Genomic DNA, 23,775 nt, shown 5'->3' with positions numbered 1-23,775 from the left:
CATGCTTTCCAGGAAGCTGTTTTATTTCACATCTCTTTTATCTTTTCACCTTAAATGCAGAATAGTCTGGGGGAGAAAAGGGGCACATAATGAGGACAACGGGTCTTCAAACCAAAGTACATACTATCTTGACTCCAGCTAGCCCTGCACCAGCCATTTTATATGCCCTAAACCACAGTTGCATTGCTGAGCCCTAATGCCACAGAAGAGCTAAAGGCACAGGCTTTGTTACATCAACCTCAAGTCCATTGTGGCTCTACCTCTTCAGCTGTGACGTTGGGCAAGTTGCTTTCCCTTTCTTAATACTCAGCTTCTTCACCTGTGAAACGGAGATGATCATTACTTATGTCAGTATTCATGTGAAGGTCAAAAGAAATAACGGAATGTGCGTAGCATCATGGCTAGAATGTAGGTAGTGAGCCTCTAATAATAAGTGACAGGTGCCATCATCATGATCCCCCACAGGGACCATATCTGCAGGCCAAATGCACCAACCTTGCCACAAAAGCTGTGATGGGAACAAATGCAGCTGTCTTGTTATCTTGCTTCAAACTTAGAGGATACATTTTATATTCCCCATTAACCAAATGCCATCCAGTTTTCCTGAACAACCCATTCCACAGCTAAAAACTAAAGAGTCACAGGTTTGGCTCAGAAATGAGTCTTCTGGTCACACTTTCCAGGCCTGATTCTTGAGAATTACCCATTAATTTTTAAAATCCCTTTAGAATATTTGTGCAGAAGCCACCACTGAAAGTCTAAGACCAAAGCTCCCGGATCCTTCGCTAGGGCCTCCCTCCACAATGCATCTGATTATATTGTCTTCTCCTTTCCAGATAAGGATTTTTCTACAGATCCTTCTGTATGTGGTTCTTCTCTACCTATTCTTTAAGGAGAACTGGAAATATTGACCAGGGCTGGGATTAGCCTTCTCTCTGTTTCAGGCAGGGACAGTTCTATCCATTATAAGTTTCCTCTCCTTCCAAAGTACACAGTCCTTAGCGTGTTTAATTAATAGAGTCCTGGGTAAGATTCCAACTTTCCAAGATTAAGAATGTACTTTGCTTCCTGACCCTGTCAAGTCCCAACCCTTCTCAAGAATTTTCCATGTGCCACAAATCAACTAAATAAAGGCTCTTGATCTCCACATGCACTGGCCAAGAGGACAAAGCCTAAATTGGCTACAGTATGAGGCTCCTGGACCTGGGACAGCTTGGCCCAGTCTAGTGATAATTTCACCAAACACACTTCCTAATCAGTTTTCTCTGTTCTTCTCTTCTCTCTCTCAGAAACTCTTGCCATTTGAGGGTCTGGTCTACTTGGCACCCTTACAGGTTTTGCTACTGTTCTCCACTCCCATTGTTCATGTCATACCATATTGCTAGAGTTGCTCACTCTGCTTAAAGAATGGCATTGTTTGCCACTCCCCAGGGGCACACTGGTCTGCCAGTTATCTTGGCAGAAGGAATCATCTGAATGATTTGGCTCAGTGTTATTTAATCCTAAATAGTCAGCTGCTGCCTTAATCTTGAGGCCAAATTAGGTTCAGAAGACAGAGGAATCTAGTGACTGAAATGAGGAGGTCGCTTCATCTAGGTGAGGGCTATTTACCTTCACCCAGCTTTCTCCCAGGCTGTCTCAGCACTCCCTCTACTATGTGGAAAGCTGCTGGTGGAAGGCTGTGTTGTGTGTCAGCATAATAGCAGGGGATCAAGGCTTGGTTTTGCCTGTAACTCTCCAGGTGGCCTGGATCAAACCATATCACCTTCATGGATCTCAATTCTCTTTTCTTTTCTTTTTTTTTTTTTTTTTTTTTTTTGAGACAGAGTATTTCTCTATCACCCAGGCTGGAGTACAATGGTGCGATCTCAGCTCACTGCAACCTCCGCCTCCCAAGTTCAAGCAAGCAATTTTCCTCAGCCTCCTGAGTAGCTGGGATTACAGGCGCCTGCCACCATGCCTGGCTAATTTTTGTTTTGTTTTTTGTTTTGTTTTGTTTTTTCGAGACAGAGTCTAGCTCTGTCACACAGGCTGGAGTGCAATAGAGCAATCTCGGCTCACCGCAACCTCCGCCTCCTGGGTTCAAGAGATTCTCCTGCCTCAGTTTCCAAAGTAGCTGGGATTACAGGCACCCACCACCAAGCCTAGCTAAGTTTTTGTATTTTTAGTAGAGATAGGGTTTCATTATGTTGGCAAGGCTGGTCTCGAACTCCTGACTTCATGATCCACCCATCTCAGCCTCCCAAAGTGCTGGGATTATGGACGTGAGCCACTGCGCCTGGCCAATTTTTGTATTTTTAGTAGAGACAGGGTTTCACTATGTTGGCCAGGCTGGTCTCTAACTCCTGACCTCAGGTGATCCGCCTGCCTTGGCCTCCCAAAGTGCTGGGATTACAGGCGTGAGCCACCGCACCCAGCCTCAATTCCCTTTTCTATAAAGTTGAACTGGCGTAGTAATAAGGTCCTTTTTAGCCTGCAACTATTCTCTGAATTTTACTACTCAGACCCCATTGAACTAGGACCAATGAATCTGGTTAATTTGCCTCCGAAACTGGGCATGGAATATTGGTGCACATCATCTTAGCATACATGTCCCTAACTGAGGGTCGGAAAAACAGAGAGTCTGAAGAACAAGATAAAAGCTTCATGAAGTCACTCCAGTGTGGCTTAGCCAAGGTAGGATCACTCTGGTTTGGCACCATCATAAGCTGGCAAAATAATACAGTCTTCAGTTTCTAAGCCTTCTCATTTTAGAAGATATCTCTGCAGTGCATCCCCACTGCTCATTATTTTTTCAAGCTGTGTCTGCTTCACTTGCTTAAGATAAAAGCCTACACAGTGTACCATCCAAATATAGGTCCACGGCAGTCCAGAGAGAAGACAGCCTGAGGTTTATGGTGACAGGACATTTTGAATACCTAACAAATGGGCTGTATCATATCAAAGCCTACCAGTCAATATTAGCAATGAAGGAAAATGAAAGTAAGGTTTGTTGAGAAACAGGAAGTTTCCTGTACTGTTTCACCCCTTGCTGGAAAGCAATTATGATCAATACCAGGTGCAAATCACATTGCTTGTAAGAAAAAAGCATTCATGATTATATTTCACAAGCACCACACCACAGATGTACTTATGTATATTATGACTTTTAAAAGTGAGCAGTGCTATATAAATCCCATCATCTTTTTTTTTTTTTTTTTTTTTGAGATAGAGTCTTGCTCTGTCACCCAGGCTGGAGTGCAGTGGCACGATCTCAGCTCACTGCAACCTCTGCCTCCCAGGTTCAAGCGATATGGAGTCTTGCTCTGTCACCCAGGCTGGAGTGCAGTTTCTCACGTCACAGTTTCTCAGTCTCAGCACTGTTGACATTTGGGGACAGATAATTCTTTGTTGTGGGGGCTGGCCTGTGCAGTCTAAGATGTTGAGCATCATCCCTGGCCTATACCCACTAGATGCTAGTAGCACACACACTCCAAGTTGTGACCACCAAAAAATGTCTCCAGATATTGCCAACTATACCCCACAGAAGCAAAAAACAAACAAACAAATAAACCAACCTGGGTGAGATCCATCAGCTGGGGATCTCCCCAGCCAGGTATCCAATTATTTGGATCCACCAAATAATTCTCATACGAAGGGAACATGCAGGAATGGAACTTTTCTTCCAGAGCAGCTTCCTCACTTTGGCAGTTTCCTCCCACCCTCCCCAGCTTTTCATATTTCTAGGCAAATGTATCCTGAGAATTGAGGCAGTTATAGATAGGGCCTCACGGGAAGCAAACTGCCAATTCTCCTTGGTGTAGCGAGCATGGACCATTTTGCAGCACCTTCCCCTGAACTTGCCACATTGTCCTAAGTGAATGTAACAATGAAAATACACAAGAGGAACATGCCACATTTAGGTTGGAGAGCATTTTGACATCTCCATTTTGTTAATTCTGTTCTCTCCGCAGAAGCTGTCATCTGTAGACACGTACCAGAACAAACAGAATAATTGTTAACAGCACAATATTTTTTCTCATTTTGGTTACTATTTGGTCAGAAAATATCTCAGACCAGACTTTCATAACTAGAAATGTTTATATCTTAAGCTGTGATCTTTTTTCCAAAAATTATGCCTTTCAACTTCCCAAGCATCAGTGTTCAGACACCATTGCTCCATGGGCGAAATGAGACAACCCTATTCATGTAGACATAATGTCCTCAATATGCTTTTTCAAATTTTTGAGACAAGGTCCCACTGTGTCACCCAGGCTGGAGTGCAGTGACCCACTGCAACCTCTGCCTCCCAGGCTCAAGCAATCCTCCCACCTCAGCCTCCTAAGTAGCTGGGACCACAGGTGTGTGCCACCACACCCAGCTAATTTTTTGTATTTTTGGTAGAGATGGGGTTTTGCCATGTTGCCCAGGCTAGTCTTGGACTCCTGAGCTCAAGCAATCCACCCACTTCAGCCTCCCAAAGTGCTGGGATTCCAGGCGTGAGCCACTGCGCCCAGCTGGGCTTCTAAAGAAAAATGCCCTTTCCTCCATTCATTTTCAAGGAGAGATTGTGCTTCTTGAAATGGTTTTTGCTGAGGAAATAGATGAACCTCTCTCAAAGCAATCGTCCTGCTGAAATCGCCCATAGTAATTACAAGAGTTCCCATTTGCCATCAGGCTGGTCAACCCATCCTGAGGAAGATTCTAAGCACAGCAGTTCCCCTTAAACTACCTTTGTGACTGTGACAAATGCTTTACCTCTCTGGGCTGCAATTGCCTCACCCTTAGAAGATAGCAAAGGTGTTATGAAAGTAGCTATCTATTTACTATCTGTAACTTTGGGTAACATCTGTCACTCTCTCAGCCAAAGTTTTCTCATCTGTAAAATGGGGCTAATCACAGTGTCTCCTTCACAATGTTGTTGTAGTGAGTAAATGAAACAGTAAATGAAATGGCACATAGTGGGCCCTCTATAAGCATTGACACTCAATGTCATAAACTCAAAATTATCCTTTTGTCAGTTCTAAATGATTTGGCAACAATTTGATTCTTTATGACCTCAGTTGCTTTGTTTTGCCTTCTTTTAAGTTTGGCCATTTGGAAGCAGAGCCCATCATAAATACTAACCTTTTTAAAAACCATCTTCAGCAACCAATGGGAAACAGAATGCTTCCTTGCACAGCTGTCTCTTGTTTGGTTAATTTACTAGATTAAAAAAGGAGTCTTAATTAGAAAAACAGCTCTTAGTGTTTGAGGTATAGGGTGCAAATATCAGAATTTGAAACAGCATTGAGATTGAACAATAAATTTTTGTTGTATACCAAAAATGTATGTTTTCAATTAAAAGATTATGGGACAAAGAATCACAAGACCCATCCCAGCTCTGCCTCCATCTCAGTCACTTTGAGCAAGAATGCGACCTCTCTGAGCCGTATTTCAGCCCATGGAATCTAGTTTGTTTTTTTGTTTTTGTTTGCCTAAGATGATCATCTAAGCCATCCAGTGTTGACTTCCCATAAAGGGTGTCGCATGCTCAGCTAATCCTACTTGGGCCTGGATTCTGATTTTGTCATTTATCCACTGTGTGATCTTGAGCAAGTTGTTTAACCTCTCTGTGCTCCAGTTTCCTCTGCAAAAAATGAGAATAACATTCTACTTCATAGAGTTATCATGAAAATTAAATGAGAAGTGATCAAAATGAGTGTGTAACATATGATAAGCATACATAAAATGTTAGCTATTGCTTTTATTATTTTATTGGCTGTCTTTAGAGGATAAACTGACAAAAAAAATGAAAGTATAATCTGAAATCTTGGTGTTTGGATTTTTCCATTTTATGAACCAAATTTACCAAACTAACCACTTAGGAAATAAAGACATCAAATGCACTGTCTTTTAATTTCTACACATATAATTTCCCTAACCTACAATTCATCAACTACTACTTTCCCCTCTGATTTCTGAATAGGAAAATCATGGCTCTTATCACTATATGGTATAAGTTAAATCCCACCAACATTTCACTAGGGTAACCACATGTTTAACAAATTCTGTCTACTTCATATGGAGACTGTGCCCCTGGAACAGAATATCTCAAACATTAATGTGCATGTGAGTCACATGGGAATCTTGTTAACATGCAGATTGTGATTCACCAGTTCTGGAGGCAGAAATCCCACATTGCTAACAAACTCCCAGGAGATGCTGATGCTGCAGGTCCTTGGACTGCACTTTGAGTAACAGGGCTGTAGATATTCACAAGCCATTTGAGCATGGAGGAGGCAGGGGGCACACCTGGCCAAAGTAGGGATCAACCAGGTTGGAGACAGGCAGGCCTGCAGGAACTCACTGCCAGAGCCCCTCTCCAGCCCCAGCCTCACCAACTCTAATTTAAGAAATTGAAGTGTTTAAGGAGAAAATAACAGGAAGGTATGGAAAAGACAGTCAAAACCCTACCTGCTTCTCTTCATTTTCCTAAACTGTAAAAAAAAAAAAAAAAATCATAGAATAGATTACACCAAGCAATTTGACCCATCTGCAGTTCTAAATTATCTTCCACAAGACAGGCAGGTAGAAGACAATTTAATTCTCCCCTCTCTGCTGTTGGGACTGTATCAGTGAGGTACAGGTGCTAAAATAGACCCTCCTAGGGTAGCATTACATACCCTGCATGTACTTACGTCATACCACTAAGGCCCATTTCATAAAATATGTTTTTGGTGTATTTAAAAGTATTCTGAGGACCTGAAAATATCCCAAAAGCATCTGCTCTCAAGCAGTTCTCACCTGTGTAAAAACCTCACCTGCTATTATAACCAAGAACAAGATAGCTGTGCATGCTGTGGCAGTGCTTCTATTCCTGAACCAAAGAAAAAAACCAAACTTTTCCAGATTGAAATGTCTCTTCCCTAAATGACTATCTGTCATGATCTTGATCCTATTTATTTTTTTACACATAAAAATTGAAAATTAGTCTTACCTGGGTACCAAAAAAAGTGGGAAATTATAGTGCGATTCTATGAAAACCCAGAGGAGGACCTATATGTTACTCTGCTAACACTAGCATATATTTGTGTGGATTTTGTTAATCCCTGAGTGTAATCTGTTGGAAGAATATGGGTGTTTTGCTGCCAAGTACTGAGACTTTTACAGGGTGATGTATAACATTGATCTAATTACCCAAGTCATATTTTGTCTTTTATTTGAGAAATTATAAATCTCAAGTTTTGATTTTTGTCCACAAATCATACCCTAGTCCTAGTTTCCAAAGTCAGAAAAGATTCACTTGTATTTTCTACCTTGAAAAGGGTTATTTCATGTTTGGGAACATAAAATGGGGCGAGTCTCATAAAGATATCTTGGGTTTTTTTGAAAAATGTGGGTTCAGACTGGCATCAAGAATAAACATTATGCTCTGAACTTTTGCACAGGAGAAATCTAATCCTAGCAGTAAACATCTGTTCCCTTTTATGTGCATTTGTGGCTCGTTAATATGAATGTTTCTGCAACCACTGTAGCTTTTCTAATATCCTAAATGGAATCTCTGTGGCCTTTAGAGTAATTACCTCAAAGTTTGAGTCATCCAACCTAAGGACTCTCTGATTAAATCCGGTATGAATTATGGAAAATCAAATGACCATTCCTGGGGGAGGATTCCATTGTGTCCTCCGGAAAGTATTTTCCCAATGCTCGGGGCCTCTGGTCAGTGTTCAGCAGTCAGCTTGTTCCGATGCGGTTAAATAATTTTAAGATGTTGCCTATGAACCTGGTCACTACCATGCTTTCATGCAGCCAAATGGAATTTACAGCGTGGTCTTTGAACACATGTTATTTTGTTTTGCTTTTTAGTTTTGTTTCAGTTTACACTTCAGATTAATAAGCATCCCCTATAAATGTTATAAACACAAACTTTAAAATTGTTTTAATGGTTTTCACTTATCAAAAGATTATCAATCACTGTAGTTTCTAGTTTCAGAGTAATTATTTGAGGTTTCTACAGTCATGATGATTGTTTTTCATTAGGATAGTGATTGCCTAATGGAATATACAGGAAAACCAGAGAAGTGGGAGCAGCCAGATAAGGAAAAGGTTTGTTTATCTCCTAGCAGCTCCCAAATCTCACCCACTTAATGGACTGATAATCCCTGCCAATGAAATAAGAGAAGGCCTCTGTGATAGCAAACTTAAATTCACCTGCATACGGGGACAGAAAAGTCCAGTCTCAACAAGATAGAAAATTAATAGGCAGGTGCTCAGTAGAAGAAAGACAAAACCATTTAGCAATGAAAGGCAGCCTAGTTGAACAAAGAGGCTAATTTTGAAAGACTTTGCCTAAAAGAAGATATTCTGAAGGCATAGTTTATGTAACTGGACAAAGGTTGAACATGGGCCTCAGCAGACCTTATTGATAAAGTCTCAGGAGTGAAGCAGCAGAGTTCTTCTTGAGATGAGTACACCCTGATTAGGGATATCAAAACACGTGATCTGAGTTAGATAAAATCATGTATGAAAAGTACTTTGGATGCTATCTGGCATGTAGTAGGTGTTCAATTGATAGTAATTTTAATTTGTAGAGCCCAATCTATGTAGCCTTAAATAAATACTCCATAAATTTGAGCTATCACTAACAGTATTATGATTATGCCCTTCAGCTATCTTGTACACAATAACGAATATGGTTCCCTCCCTTTCTCATCCTCTCTATCCTCAATTCCCTTAGGAGCCAGTCGCCAGGAAGACACACCCTCCCCAGCTATGGCCCATGCCTCCATGAATCTAACAATGACCAGAATATTTCACTCCATTTTGCAGACTTAAATTGTTGAGAATACCAAAATAGGTTCTGTTCACACTCTCAAGAGCTATCTAAGTCTTCATTTGGGGAACACTAACATACACCAACAAGAGCTCAGAAATGATCATGATTGCATGAGCTTAGAATAAATAAGAAATGTATTTTAAAGGAAAAAGAACTCACCACAGACTGGAATAGTAAGGGAAAGCTGTGTGGATAGGACTGAAACTGAGCTGGGAGAGTCCAGAATGTTCGTGTAAATTGAGAGAAAGGGGAAGCATGAGAATAGATCCTACAGGCTCCTTCCCACCAGTTGAGAATTGTGGATTTGGTCTCTGTAATTACTAGCAGTAAAAAAAGGCGGGGGGATCAGGGGGAAACACTTTGAACACTTACTGTATTTCTGCACAAGGCTAGACTTTGTCCATGTGTTGGCTCATGTATTCTTCACAACAACACTGTGAGGGCTTGACACCAATGCTGTGAGGTCCTGTAACCTATAACCCTTCCATAGCAATTCTTGAATGTAGTAACAGCAAATTTCCTTTAGAAACAGCCAGCAATTTAACTTTTCACTATTTTGGAGACGTCTCTCCTCCCTTGTCCAAATATTCCAAATTTACAAGTCTCATGGCATCAACTGGGGCAGAGTTCCTGCAGACACCTACATAAATGGAAGCAAGCAGGCTCTGCAGCTTCAGGCTACTGTTAAAGGTTCCCAGGCCGGGCAAAGCCACCTGGGTAGATTCAGAGGCACTGGGAAACACAAGCCAGGAGCCTGCCCTCTGGTGACCAGCTCACCCCATTCCAGATGTTAGTGGACTAACAGATTAAGTCAGTGTTTCAGAGGTCTTGGAAAGATGGCCTTGAGATACCAGCTCCGGTATCCGATACAAATGCCAAAGTAAAAACACGGTTGGTTTACACAGCCTGAGGACGAGGAAGAATAAAGCCATCTAGCTGCCCTTTCTGTCTTCCCTGTTCGCAGAGCTTGTCTAAGGCTATGCTACAGTATCTGTTGATGGCTGAGCTGCCTTTTGCTGCAGAACTTTGATACTAACCAGTTATGACTGACTCTACCTCAGTAAATAGAAATTCCTAAACAAATAAAAAACTGTATGTGCTCTGTTCAGTTTCAGGGGTATTTTGATCTGTTCTTATTATGTTCAATTATTTCCAAATAACATTTCTTGAGGTCCCATCATGTTATAGCATTGTGCTTAGAGCTGCGGAGATTAAGAGATGGACACATTGATTAGAGTCCAATAAGAGGGAAAAGGGTGCATGTACCATTCACATGATACAAGGAGGACATGGTAAGTTCTTGCCTTATAGAAGAGACATAGACAAATATGGATAATTCAGGAGAGAGATTCAAAGAGGTAGAGCAATTTGCCCCAAACCACAGCTAATATATGGCATAGTCAGAATTTGAACCTTGGCAAGCAGAGCCCATATTCTTACCCACTATCTTTTCCTGCCTCTGAAAAGCAAAATAGGTTTCATTTTCACCAGCAGTTCTGGGAGAACAATCCTATTGGTTGTCCATATTGAACTGCTTATAATGATGAGTCCTCCTAGCAGACCAGTGGCTTTTGGATAAGAAAGTGGGCATTAATTATGTGCATGGGAAATCGTTTTGTCTTTGCAAAGTTACTGGATTATGTGCCTAGGAAACAGTTTTCTCTTTGCAAAGTTATGAGAGGACAATAAATATTACTTCGGATATTGTGCTGGCCACCAAGAGTGTTAAGAAAATTATATACATGTATGTAAATGGATATATCACAAGGTAAAAGGTAGCATGTGGAGGAGGGAGATACATGGAAAGTGGGATGGAAGTTTGGAGGGTGGATGGATTGCTTCAAGAAAGCTTAAATGATGAACTAGACCTTGAAGGTTGAGTAAGGATCAAATTTGTGTCTTCATTATTATGTTATTTGAGCTACCAAGCTAATCAAGCCAGATATAATGATGGTCAGGCAAACCTAACAGGAAATGCTCACTTCACCAAAATTCCTCTCCCATTTGCCTTGCACAGAATCTAGGAATCCAATTTTAGAGATACATTCCTTGGGCCGTGGCCCAGTGCTTTCCAGACATCCTCTTTAAAACACAACTTCTGCTATGAGGTGACTCATCCCAGGTTCTTAGCCATTAATATAGTGGTATGGAGTCATTTATCAAACTCTTTTTTGAGGGGGGTGCTCTTTAAAAATCATGTTTAGAGGAGAAGAGTTTGGAGAGTAAGGCAAGGGAAGAAAAAGTCATGTGGATACATAAGTGAAGAACTTACACTTAGTGCATGCTTACAATGTGCAGGACACTGTTCCAAGAACTTTTAATATATAAACCTATTTGGTCATCAAAACAATAGTATATTCCCATTTTACAGAAAACCCACATCTCTAAAGTTCCAGAAACAACTTATTTATTATTATTATTATTATTTTTTGGCCTAATGACCACCTCTCATGAGGCTACCAAGAAATACAAGGGATGAGCCATTCCTTCAAATGGCTTCTGGACTAGGTCAAAGTTTACAGTCCTTGGCAACCAGAAGCAACTTTAACTGAACTATAGAAGGTCAGGTCAGGTTTTAGAGTCAGAAGACCTGGGTTTGAGTCCAGGTCCATCATGTACATCCACATCACTTTCTAAACTCCACACATGTAAAATAGGGATGATAATTCTATCCATATTCCCCACTCCCATACAAATCTGCCAAACACCTATTATTCATAAGGCTCTTTTGCAAGTGCTATAGACACAGTAATGACCACAACAGTGCTCATCCCTATTTCTGTTGTGCTTACATTTCCAGTGAGGACAGACAAAACACTTCCCGTTGGTGACAAGTATGATGAAGAACCTAAAGTAAGATGATAGAAAATGGTTGGGGAGCTGGTCAGGAAAGGTCTCTCTCAAACCTCAATGACAGGGAGCGGGTGATATAAGAATTTGGACAGAGGCACTCCAGGCATAGGAAAGAGCTTCTGCAAGATGATGCGGTGGGAATGGGCTTCCCATATTAGAGGCAGCCCTTGTGGCTGGAGGATAGAGAGAAGGGGGCAGAGCCATGGGTGAGGAGCTCAGCCAGAGGGAGGCTCAGTAGGGCCTTGAGGCCACTGTAAGGCCTGAAGATTTTATTCTAATATTGATGGGAAGTCATCAGATTATTTCAAGCACCAGAGAAATACACTCTTATTTATACTTGTAAATGCTCACTCTGGCTGCTCTGTGGAAAATGGATTGTAAGTGGCTGAGAGCAAAAGCAAGGAGACTTGTTATGAATATAAATGAGTAATGGGAAAATTAAATGAGGTAGTAAGTATAATTTCTAAAGAACTTTCGAAGCACACATAAAACAATAGCTATTAATAGGTCATTTACTACGCATCAAACTAAGGGCAATAAGGAGAACACATCGGTTAATAGCACAAAAGGCAAAGAAGAGCAGGTGAAGTGCTTCACTTAATTTTAGGTTCCTTGTCAATCAAGCAGTATATGTTCCCTGGATGTTTGTGAAGATAAAGTGTCTAGCTCAGTTCCTGGATCATAGTAAATGCTCAACCAAACATTACTCTCCTGTCCTGCATGATTCTAAAAAACATCAGTTGAGGTGTATATAGTCTGAGTATTGAGCAAGGCTAAACCTTATGGGTGGAAGTAAAAAAATTAAAATGGAAATTAGAGGCTTCCTACCTAATAGTCTGATGCTACACAATGATAATTCTACACACTCTCTGGGTTTACAAAGCACGTTTTATACACACACCCCTAATGCAGAATATGGTTTGCAGTCAGTCTCAGTACCTAATATTAATGGCCTTTTAATGCAAGCTAAACTCTTGCAATGAGTGCCATGAAATCCCAGCCTACGCAGCTTACCCTTTCTGACCACTTTGTCATAATCCTATTTCCTTTGCTTTAGCTCTTTTCTAAGGTATCAGCTCGCTCTTGTGTCCTGAAATACTTGAATATTTTAATCTAATTCTTCTTTTTTGATGGACAGATTTATTTTCTATCATCTTTAATGAAATTTCCAGAGATAGGATGTAAGTAGTTATGTTAATGAAATTTATGTTTGTTTCTCTTTTGCAAAAGAACCCTTTGGATCACTGTTGTGTCAATCAAAGCCATCAGAATGATGGTCATCGAATGCAAACCTAATCATTCAAGTCTAAACTCCCTTGAGACACACAAACCAAAGGAGTTCACACGTCCCTACCTAGTTATTATTTTCTTTTGTTCTACTTATTTTTAATTCATCATAACTAATTACATTGGTTAATTGTGTTGATGTCTAGAATGGGAAGTATTGAAAGCCATATGTTAACTAGGATTCATTGAAGAGTAAACGGTTCATGATTTATGTGAATAACAAGATATGATCATTTCTAGAATGCTCCCTTTTTTAAAAAAAATTACTTCTACTACTGTGTGCATTGTGTCCCAGATAATGCTCAGAACAACAGGCTTTTATTTTTAATTTTTTATTTATTTCAGTAGGTTTTTTGGGAACATGTGGTGTTTGGTTTCACAAATAAGTTCTTCAGTGGTGATTTCTGAGATTTTGGTGCACCCATCGCCCAAGCAGTGTACACTGTACCCAATGTGTAGTCTTTTATCTCTCACCACCCTGACCCTTTCTGAAGTCCCCAAAGTCCAATGTATCATTCTTATGCCTTTGCATCCTCATAGCTTAGCACCCACATGTGAGTGAACACATATGATGTTTGGTTTTCCATTCCTGAGTTACTTCACTTAGAATAATAGTCTCCACTTCCATCCAGGTTGCTATGAATGTCATTATTTCATTCTTTTTTATGTCTGAGTAGTATTCCATATATATATGTGTGTGTGTGTGTGTGTGTGTGTGTGTGTGTGTGTGTGTGTATGTATCACATTCTCTTTATCCATGAGTTGATTGATGGGCATTTTTTGGGCTCCGTATTTTTGCAATTGCAATTTGTGCTGTTATAAACATGTGTGTGCAAATGTCTTTTTCATATAATGACTTCTTTTTCTCTGGGTAGATACCTACTAGTGGGATTGGTGGATCAAACGGTAGACCTACTTTTAGTTAATTAAGGAATCTCCACACTGTTTTCCATAGTGACAACAGGCTTTTTGAGTAAATACTTATTTACATCCATACCTGCAATCTACGAGATAATATCTAATTAACACCTGACTTTTAAGGCTTCACTCAGTAGACCTCAAAACAATGGATGAATTTTTGAATGATAACGAAAATTTACTCTGAGGTTGTGTAAAACATTGGAGTCTGAGGAAACCACAGACTTACTCAAAACCTGTCACTAATTTATTTTCTTACCTTAAATTTATCTTAACCCTGTGGATCTCAAACTCTGTTGGGTATTGCAATCACCTGGAGAACTTGATAGCTCTATGCATGCCACACCCTATCCAACTTCAAAAAGTCTGGTCTTCAGTGTTGTTTAGTAGCACCTCAGGTGATTCTGATACACATCAAAGTTTGAGAATCACTGACTTAACCTTTGGGGATGTTAATCTCCCTAAAAAGAAATATCCCATTTGTGTGAGTTTTGAAGGAACAAAAGGACATGGGCATTAGACATAGGAAATTACTAAAGACCATCATTGCCAACCGCAAGTATGTGGAGGTAACTTGTAGGTCTCACCAACAACAGTATATCCAGTAGGTAGAATTTCAGGACCTCAGTGTCATGGGTGTCTCATCCCTCCTTGGGAATGGAATAGGAATTACATGTTGCCCCCCTGTTCTTGCAAGGATAAAATCAAGAATCCTCCTTAAATAAATTCCTTTTGAGCTTTCTCATGCCCCAATCGGGACTTCTCAGTCTCCAGGTTTCCCAGCAGTGCCCCAACCAATAAACCTGCCAATTAAGCAACTGAATATCATTATTGCGAATGTAATTAAAGACAGTAATTATGAGCTTGTAAATGCCTCCCATGAATGAAGCCCTTTTCCCAAACCATCTCGGCTGCTTTTCTTTGGAAAATGGAAAGCAATCCTATCCCTTGCCTCACCCCAAGTGTAGCCTTCCTTGCTTAGAAGAAACCCCCTTCTTGCTGACCCAAGGGACATGCTAAGCAAGCTTTAATAGGCTGTGCTTTAAGGGAAAATGTCCTCTTGGAGCGGAGCCCCTTTCAGCATCTCTCAGCCAAGCCTTGTTTCCCTAGGGAGTAATGACTACCCAGTTTGGCTGTATTTCTTAATTTCTGTGGGGTCAAGGGAATTAATACCAAATTTTAGGAATTTCTGTGGAAAGATTAAATCTTAAAGCCTTTTCAAAATAGTTTGAGAACTTTAACATTATTTAAATTAAGTTTTGCGAGATGCAATTTGCTGAGGATTTAGAGTCATTGAAAATCAAGCAGACACCATAAAAACATGCATGGTGAGAAGACTTTTCATGTCTGTGGAAATAATATCAATCTCGTTAGGCCCAGAATTAACCCCTGCCCTCAGTAACTTTATATTTAGCTCATGAAAACCTCAAGCCCTTATGTATAATGGTAGTTGAATGAGTTACACATGGATATGTTTAGCTTGAAATGCAATACAATCTTTCAAGATCTCAATCTGTTGTTGCCTTTTAATGGATAGTGAGAATAAGTGCCTGTAATTGCACCAGTAACTAGCACAGTTGAAAGTGGTAGAAGTCCACACCTTTTTGATTTACCATGCAATGAATAATGCCATGTAAACTCTGAAAAGGAAGAATCTATGTTTATATAATGTACCCAATATAATGCTTAGCACAGCCCTTTGCATAGAATGAATTTTCAGAGCTCTTCTCTGAATAAGATCAAATGTTACACCCAAAAATTAGCACAGTATACAATTTTTAAAAGGAGACTTACTGCTTATTGGCCGAATTAAGCTATTTCAAGCCACAGCATTTCCATTTACTATGACAAAGGAATCGTGTGTTGATTATTACTTTGTTACTATTGTTTATGGTTTTCTCCTGGAGTAGAAATACAGTGTGCATGGGCATTGGAATTTTCTCATAGTAACATGAAAACCCAGAAGGGTAAATGCAACTTTCCAAAGTGACTGAGTAATTTACACTTTTAGAGAAACCATCCTAACCAACATTAGCTGAAGACATCTGGTAGCTTTCGAGAGGGTGCTTATGAAAACCTAAAGCATTTTTAACCCTCATGTTAAATAATTTAAAATTCACTTTAAATATTTGAAAGTCAGCTTAAAATTCACTGTGCTATGCACAGGTCAGGATAGACATGTCTCTGTAAGCCCCAGAGATATGGGTATCCATGGTCTTCTGGTAATTTCAGTGTTAAAAAAATTCACATATAAATTTGTGAATTATGATCACTTTAAAGAGACCATAGAAACTCTGAAAAGCAGGACTCACATATTTATATTGTATTTTTTCTAATTTTGACAAACAGTAACTTAAGAATTTCTGAAAATATGGATGACCAGATGGATTATGTTTTTTTAATGTGTACAACATGCATACAAATATGTGTGTGTGTGTGTGTGTGTGTATATATATATATATTAGCTTGCTCATTTTTGCTCTCTATATCCATGTACAGTAAAGATATTTAAGGAAGTAAAATTTGTCACCAGGGAAGGTTAGTGTCAGAAATTTTTCATCATATCATTACATTTTTTCCCATTTCCTATAGGCCAGACCCTCAAGTCCCTATAAATTGAATAGAAAAAAATATATAATATACATAAATAATTAACCAGCTGCACTCCAACCAAAGATTTTAAGTTCATCATTCTATCATTAGGGCTCTTAATTTGTCCCACAGCTAAAGCACTATCTGCTTTCCTTCATCGGTTCTTATTGCCAACTTGGGACTATATTGAAGCCCTTTACAAAACTTCTATTTGTAAGATCCCCTTTTTTTTTTTTTTTTTTTTTCTTTTGTAGGCCATCAGAGGTAGAAGGTGGTAAAAACAGAGTTGCCACTCTCGGTGTGGCCACGTGAGCACGTCCCACTTAAGTAACAGGGTGTCCCTCAGGTCAGCTTGTGATAAAACCCAAGTCAAACAAGGCTGAATCCTGGGTGTTTTATGTCCTAAGGATCTGAAAAGTGTTCACGGCCAGCCCTGACCCTCAAGACCTCAAATGGTCATCTAAGCAGTAACATAAATTGGTGTGTAAACTTGCTCCTGGGCCATTGCTGTGGAAGTGGGACTGGCGAAAGTACAGCCTTGCCATGCAAGAACTAATGTCTTTCTAGGCATTTAAAATAAGGGGGAATGTGTTGATTACTCCGACAGGCAATCCAACTGCAGTGGCTAAATGCCCAAGGCTGACAAATTCTGCATCTTATCACTACCGTCAAGTGGCATGTGAATACTGTAAGCCCAAAAGAATTGAGAAACAACTTGCCTTCCAAAACTCTGCATCTCAGCAAAATCTTGACAATGCCAACAGCTCGTCATCTCGTGTTTTTCAACCCTTTAGAAAATGGCCTTACAGCCTGGGACAAACCGAAGCACTGTCCAGACCGAGAACACGACTGGAAGCTAGTAGGAATGTCTGAAGCCTGTCTACATAGGAAGAGCCATTCAGAGAGGCGTAGCACATTGAAAAATGAACAGTCGTCGCCACATCTCATCCAGGCCACTTGGACTAGCTCAATATTCCATCTGGACCATGATGATGTGAACGACCAGAGTGTTTCGAGTGCCCAGACCTTCCAAACGGAGGAGAAGAAATGTAAAGGTAACCAGATTTTTATTAGCCCATTATCATGTGTTTCAACAAGAAAAAAAAAAAAAACTCTGTTGTAACTGTGTACTCCGTCTACATTTCTCTTCCAATGTATGGTGTCCCATGTTTTCTCCAACTGTTCTTTTACTGGGCGTCATTTTCTTCAAATATTCTTTTAAAAGTAAATAAATAAGTGGAATCCAAAGAAAGCAGCTTGTTTTGGATTCATGTTGTGCTGGGACGCTTGGGGTGAAGACATTTTTACTTCTCTAATTAGTAGAGGGGTAAGTTTTGGCTTTAATTCCATTTTCGGGTCTGAGTAGAAACAGGCATCGCTGTATTTTTATGACGTCTTGCTTTAAAGTGTGTCTGTGCATATGTACATTTATTTTCACAATTGTGCCAGTAGCTAATGGGATCTCAATGCCCACCTTTAACCTAGACAAGTCATGCTCAAATGAGAGGTTTTAAGTTGTTGTCTTCTACTCATTAAATCCTTGTGTCATCATCCTGAAAGGAGAGATTATGGTGTTAGGAGGTTGTCACCTCATAAGGCAAAAAAAAAACATTAAACTGGCCTAAGTTCCTGATTGCATTAGATTTAACTGTTCTTTACCTCAGGTCGCCTCCGCCCTGACAGATGTCTTCGTCTTGATCGCTTTATTGTCTTAGGGCTCCCCAAAATCTTTGCTTCTTAAATCAATTTGTGTCTTTCAATGTCCAAGAGATCAATTTGTATCTTTAAATGCCTAAGTTCATTTAATTTCCCATTCTTTTTCAGCTTAGTGGGCCTTTTTTTTTTTTTTTTTTTTTTAAGGGAGGGTCTATTTAGTTTTCTTTATGGATTGTGACTCATGGCAAAGTTTAAAATTGTGTTTTGAAAATCTCGTAATCGTATACCAACATATAATAATGAAAGTTTACAAAGACTCCCATTTACAAGCCCTGAAGGACTTACACAGCTGTTCTACTTTGAACATGTACACATGATTATATTTATCCTTCATACAAAAGAACTGGTCTTTTAGGTTTTCTGAAAATACTTTGAAAGCTCCTAGGAACTACCAGTTTACCTGGGAAATTGAGTGTTTCAGTTGGAAATAGAGTTAATCAAAAGTAATAGTGAAATAGTGTTATGAGCTCTGATTTGAGGGCAGTCAAAACTATACATGTCCCTTTGGAAAGGTTTGTATTTGGACTCAGATATATAATCGAGGAGATCTGAGAAATTGAAAGGGCTATTTAGAAAAAAAGCAAAATAAAGTTTTTCAAAGGAGTCAGGATGTAGGATGTGTGTGTGTGCGTGCACGCGTGCACGTGTATGCATGCACAAAATACATTTGTTTGCAATACAATTGAGATTTAGTCTTAGCATATGTGACCAGATTGTATCTCCAAATTATATGGGCTGGCACTAAAACCATGTCAGTTTACAGTGAAATGCCAACAGATAACTCTAGCATCCTTGTGATCTAATAATGTCATAAACCCAATTTAATTCACTCACAATTGATATCCATATTCATTCACTTATTTATTCATAGAGTCCATCTATGTCTCTATCATTTAAAATAAACCTTGGCCTTACATATCTAGTTTCCAACACCACACATTGCAGTTTGTTGGCCATCTTAAAAGCAAAAGGAAACAGTCTCTGTTTGGATACAAGATGCTTAGTAGAGTAGTTAAGACCCCAAATATTTGAGACTGATCTATTTGAGCTACAATCATAGCCTTTCTACTTTCTGTCCTTGACCAAACTTATAAGATTGTTAATACAATTAAATAAGATGATGTATTTAAGCATTTAGCAAAGTGCCTGACTTATAGTGCTCTCTGAATAGCAGCTGTCATTCTTGTTGTGGTCATTATTATTAGCTATGCATCATTAAGTCATAGAAATACCTTGAATTACGCTGTGAGCCTGGTAAGGAATGAAGCAAGAGGAGAATTTCAGATGGATGTGGGGTGGGGCATGAGGTTTCAGGGAGGTTAGAGTGGATAATTCATTTTGCATTCATTCAACGCTTTTTCACTGAAAGTCAGAGATGTAATAAGAAAATATAATTAAATTATGAAAGTCCTTCCTCAAGATTCTAATATTAACAGGAAAACAACTAAAATAAGTCTACCATGTTTTCCAGAGTAACCACCAGGGTTCACCTTGACATAGTCATGAGGCAATGCCTTGGTTCAGCATGAAAATGCCACCAGAAAACCTATGTTATCATGGTCCAAGAAACTTATAAACTAAATATCATTCATTCGAAATGGGCACATGTATTGAGTGAGGCAGCAGTGAGTCCAGGACAGCAACAAGATTATACAGTCTTTCCTTATAGAGTTGGTTCTCCATCTGCTCTGCTTGTCAGCTCTATATAGTTACTATGAAGAGAGTTCTATTTTGATGTTCATCCATGTTGGGCATTTATTTCCTAGATGGCTGTCTATCCCACAAGAATGCTTGACATCTCAGTCTTGGGCTAGTAATCCATGCATTCACTCATCGGTGTTTATTGAGTGCCTGTATACAGGATATTGTCCTTGATGTCCAAGCATAAGAAAATGGCAGCAGGGCCAAAAGAACATCCAACTAACCCTGTTCCAAGGACCCCATGTAGAAATGATACGAACAAAATAGTCCTGAGGATACAAAAGTTAATTCTGCACAACAGGATCCAAAGAACACATTGACTCCTTTAAGCTATGCAGTGAGCCCATCTGCCGGATCAGTCATCTAGCCAGGCTAGAGCAGTGCACTTCTAAGCGTGGTTTGGGGACTGGGACCCTTCTGCGAAGTGGTTATTACCATTTCTATTGATGCAAATACAGAAACTGAGAGTAACAGAAACTGAGAGTAAGTTTTAGGAACTTTTATAGCAGTTTGACGTTGCCACTGGCATCCACATGCATGATCAGTGAATTTGTCTCATTGAACAGGATATAGACAGTTAGTTGGATGTTGTCAAACTTGCCTGGTCAGTCACGTGTGGCTTGAACTATGTAAAAGTCTTGTGCAGTAGAACCATGTATTGCTCCACAATGGACCAGATTTTAAAAATAGGCTTTCACTTCAAATAGTTTGGGAATCACTGATTTATGTTTGTAGTACTCTTAAATATTGTTTCTTTAGGGGTTTTTGGTAGCTATCTAAGATTTTGTTTGTCATTTTGTTCTGAATACTGGTTTTTTTTTTTTTTTTTTTTTTTTTTTTTTTTTTTTTTGAGACGGAGTCTTGCTCTGTTGCCCAGGATGGAGTGCAGTGGCGCAATCTTGGCTCACTGCAACCTCTACCTCCCAGGTTCAAGCAATTCTCCTGCCTTAGCCTCTTGAGTAGCTGAGATTACAAGCATGCACCACCATGCCCAGCTAATTTTGGTATTTTTAGTAGAGACAGGATTTCGCCATGTTGGCCAGCCAGGTCTCAAACTCCTGACCTCAACTGATCCACCCACCTTGGCCTCCCAAAGTGGTGGGATTACAGGCTTGAGCCACTGTGCCCGGCCTTACTGCTTTTATTTTAACCTGCATATACCTATGCTTCTGTCTGCTATAGGCATCCTAAGTGAATTAATTGATAACACATTTAATTAGAATGAGAGCTCTGGGCCCCTTACATTCCGTTGCAGAGCCCACAAGTTGAATCTGCTGGAGTATCAGAGGCTATTTTAACCAGGAGCAAGTGACCCATTCCCTTCTGCAACTCACCCCACCCACCCATACCCGCTCGTTCCATGCCACACTTCCTTGGCACTTTAATCACAATTTGAACTGATTGCTCAGCCACAAGGACCACATCCTACTCCTTGTCCTCCTCCTCCCTTCCCAGTCTGAGGTGATATATCCAGTGCTACTGAAAGTGTGGTAGTACCAACCAGTGGCACTAGGAGAACCTGGAGCTTTGTAGAAATAAGAATCTCAGGCCCCACCCAGATTACTGAATCTCTAGAGAGGGGCCCAGCCTTCTATGTTCTTGCCAACCCAGTGCAGGTTCTTAATACCTGGGTATCATGACGTGCTTGAGAATACTCTTAAACTCGTAGCACAGGAAAGGGTCTGCCACCTGGTGGGCACTTAGGAAATCTGCATTTTTTTTCCCCTTCCTTGACTGCACGTGGGGAGCCACTTGAGTCCCTCCATTCTTGGTTGGGCCTTTCTTAGGGCTTGGCTTATCTCAATTGCCAACTGGAAGGTCTGCTTAGTCACTGCCTAATAACAGATCACCCTGGGACTTGAGCCCTTCTGAGAACCCCACACTGTTTGACTGGGGCCCTGATCCTCCCCTGAATTCTTACAAGGCTTCTCCCCTCTATCCTCTCATGCCCTACTGTATTTCTCACTGGGAACCACAGGGTCCCACCTCCCACAGGATGGGCTCTAGACAGATGCGTGGATCCCTGGAGCTGGACCTAACCAGCTCTGCTGAACCCAGGCAATCAGGCCTCTATACTTTTATGTCAATCACGAACCTTCCTAAAACAATGAAACCCAAGGGGAGAAACAAGGCAGGGACTCACCCACCTCCCTGGTGGACTCAGAAAAAAGGAGAGCAGCAATCAGTGATCTCACGGAAATGTCTTTGTGCTTAATATTTTTAAAACTGATTCTGGAATACCCAGGAAGGCAAGAGGGAATGAGTTAAAATAATTTTAAGAACAAGTTACTTCCTCCCATTATAAAAGCCTATATGTTCATGGTAGAAAAAAAAAAATGTCTACAAATTTTTTAAATTGCAAATGGTTTAAAATCAGTTGAAGTTCTATCCCCCAAGGGTAGGCACTGTACATTGTTATTATATTTCAGTCTTTTCTCTGTGCATGTGTATTTTTTATAAACCTGGGATCAGACTAGGCATACCATTTTAACCAGTTTTTAATGCCTAACAATATATCATGAACATTTTCCCATGTCATTAAATATTCTGAGTCCTGACTTTCATTGGCTATAGATTGTTCTTGCTTATAGATGTATCATAATTTATGAAACCAGTCCTCAAGATTTAGACAAGTTAAAGTAATTTTTTAAACAATATCTTATGTCAGCAAAGGGGAAAACTATTAACTCGTGCTCTTCATAAAGAAAAAAAATGAATCAAATCAGTGATGACAATTTCAAGTGATATACCATTCTCATTTACCAAAATAACAAAGGGTCTCAAAAGTTGGAGACATAAATGCAAGTCATTGTGTGCATTATAATCCTTCACGTTAGACATTCACATTTTCAGCAGATGATTGCTATCTTTGTCCTTCAGTAAAATACAAGGACATCTCCAGGTGAATAAGTATTTTAGAAGGTGGAGGATTGAAAAACTTGCGCCCTTCCGCCAGTACTATCATCTGCTCCATCCATCTCTGCTCTCCACTCTGCCCCACTCATCATACATCAGGATCTGCAGTCCCAACTGAGAGTGCCAGTGATTCATATACCTCAAGGGCACTCTGGGAACCTCAGCAATCAACATGAGAACAATGGCTCTCTCCCCACTTTTGGCATACGTCAGATAGCTGTGTGATTTGATACTTCAAAGGCAGGGACGAGTACCCCATAAGTATACTGGGGCAGACAGAAATAGAAGATCAAGGGGAAAAAAGCTACCTGCGAGATGGGAGGGAATTAAAAACAAAAAACTGGAAACAGCAATGTCAAAGGGAGGTAGATATCAGAAATCCAAGGCCCTGGTTCATCTAACTTCAGTTTTCAGAGATGCAACATGGAGCAGGGGATAGACCACCCCACATTTTCCAAGGCCAACTGAACAGTGTCTGTCATGCCAAAAGATGCAGATGTACCCAACCACACCTCTCATCATACTCTGTCCCAGGGAAATACTCACACAGGGCACAAGTCTGTTCAAAAGTGTTCTTTGCATCTTTGTTTTTGTTACTGATAAACTGGAAGCAATATAAATGTCTGTCCACTGGGGAATGTTCCAAGAAATTGTGGTATATCCAAAGCATTCACTAGAAAAATTAAAAACAGACTTTTTTAAAAGAAATGATTTTAGGAATGCTTAATGAAAGTAAGCATGCATTAAGAATAGTGTAATCCCTCGCCATCAGAGAAATGCAAATCAAAACCACAATGAGATAACCATCTCACACCAGTTAGAACGGCAATCATTAACAAGTCAGGAAACAACAGGCGTTGGAGAGGATGTGGAGAAATAGGAACACTTTTACACTGTTGGTGGGATTGTAAACTAGTTCAACCATTATGGAAAACAGTATGGCAATTCCTCAAGGATCTAGAACTAGATGTACCATATGACCCAGCCATCCCACT

At 40.0% G+C, this 23,775-nt stretch overlaps 1 protein-coding gene and 1 long non-coding RNA gene across 9 annotated transcripts in view; one reads left to right on the top strand and one right to left on the bottom strand.

The window, feature by feature from the left end:
• The window catches only part of THRB (thyroid hormone receptor beta), a 377,294-nt gene that overhangs the window by 279,575 nt on the left and 73,944 nt on the right, over positions 1–23,775 (top strand). For all 8 annotated transcript variants that reach the window (XM_017893417.1, XM_017893418.1, XM_017893420.1 and 5 more), the window contains one exon: positions 17,242–17,502. In XM_017893417.1, coding sequence (XP_017748906.1) covers positions 17,242–17,502 — 261 coding nt within the window. The remainder of the gene's footprint in view (positions 1–17,241; positions 17,503–23,775) is intronic.
• The window catches only part of LOC108543081 (uncharacterized), an 18,101-nt gene continuing 11,871 nt past the window's right edge, over positions 17,546–23,775 (bottom strand). The window contains exon 3 of the long non-coding RNA XR_001889452.1: positions 17,546–18,000. This is a non-coding gene — a long non-coding RNA (uncharacterized LOC108543081). The remainder of the gene's footprint in view (positions 18,001–23,775) is intronic.

The sequence above is a fragment of the Rhinopithecus bieti genome, unplaced genomic scaffold (assembly GCF_001698545.2).
Source record: "Rhinopithecus bieti isolate Rb0 unplaced genomic scaffold, ASM169854v2 scaffold_23460, whole genome shotgun sequence".
In the NCBI taxonomy this organism is placed as follows: Eukaryota; Metazoa; Chordata; class Mammalia; order Primates; family Cercopithecidae; genus Rhinopithecus; species Rhinopithecus bieti.
This window is presented reverse-complemented; position numbering and strand designations above follow the sequence as displayed.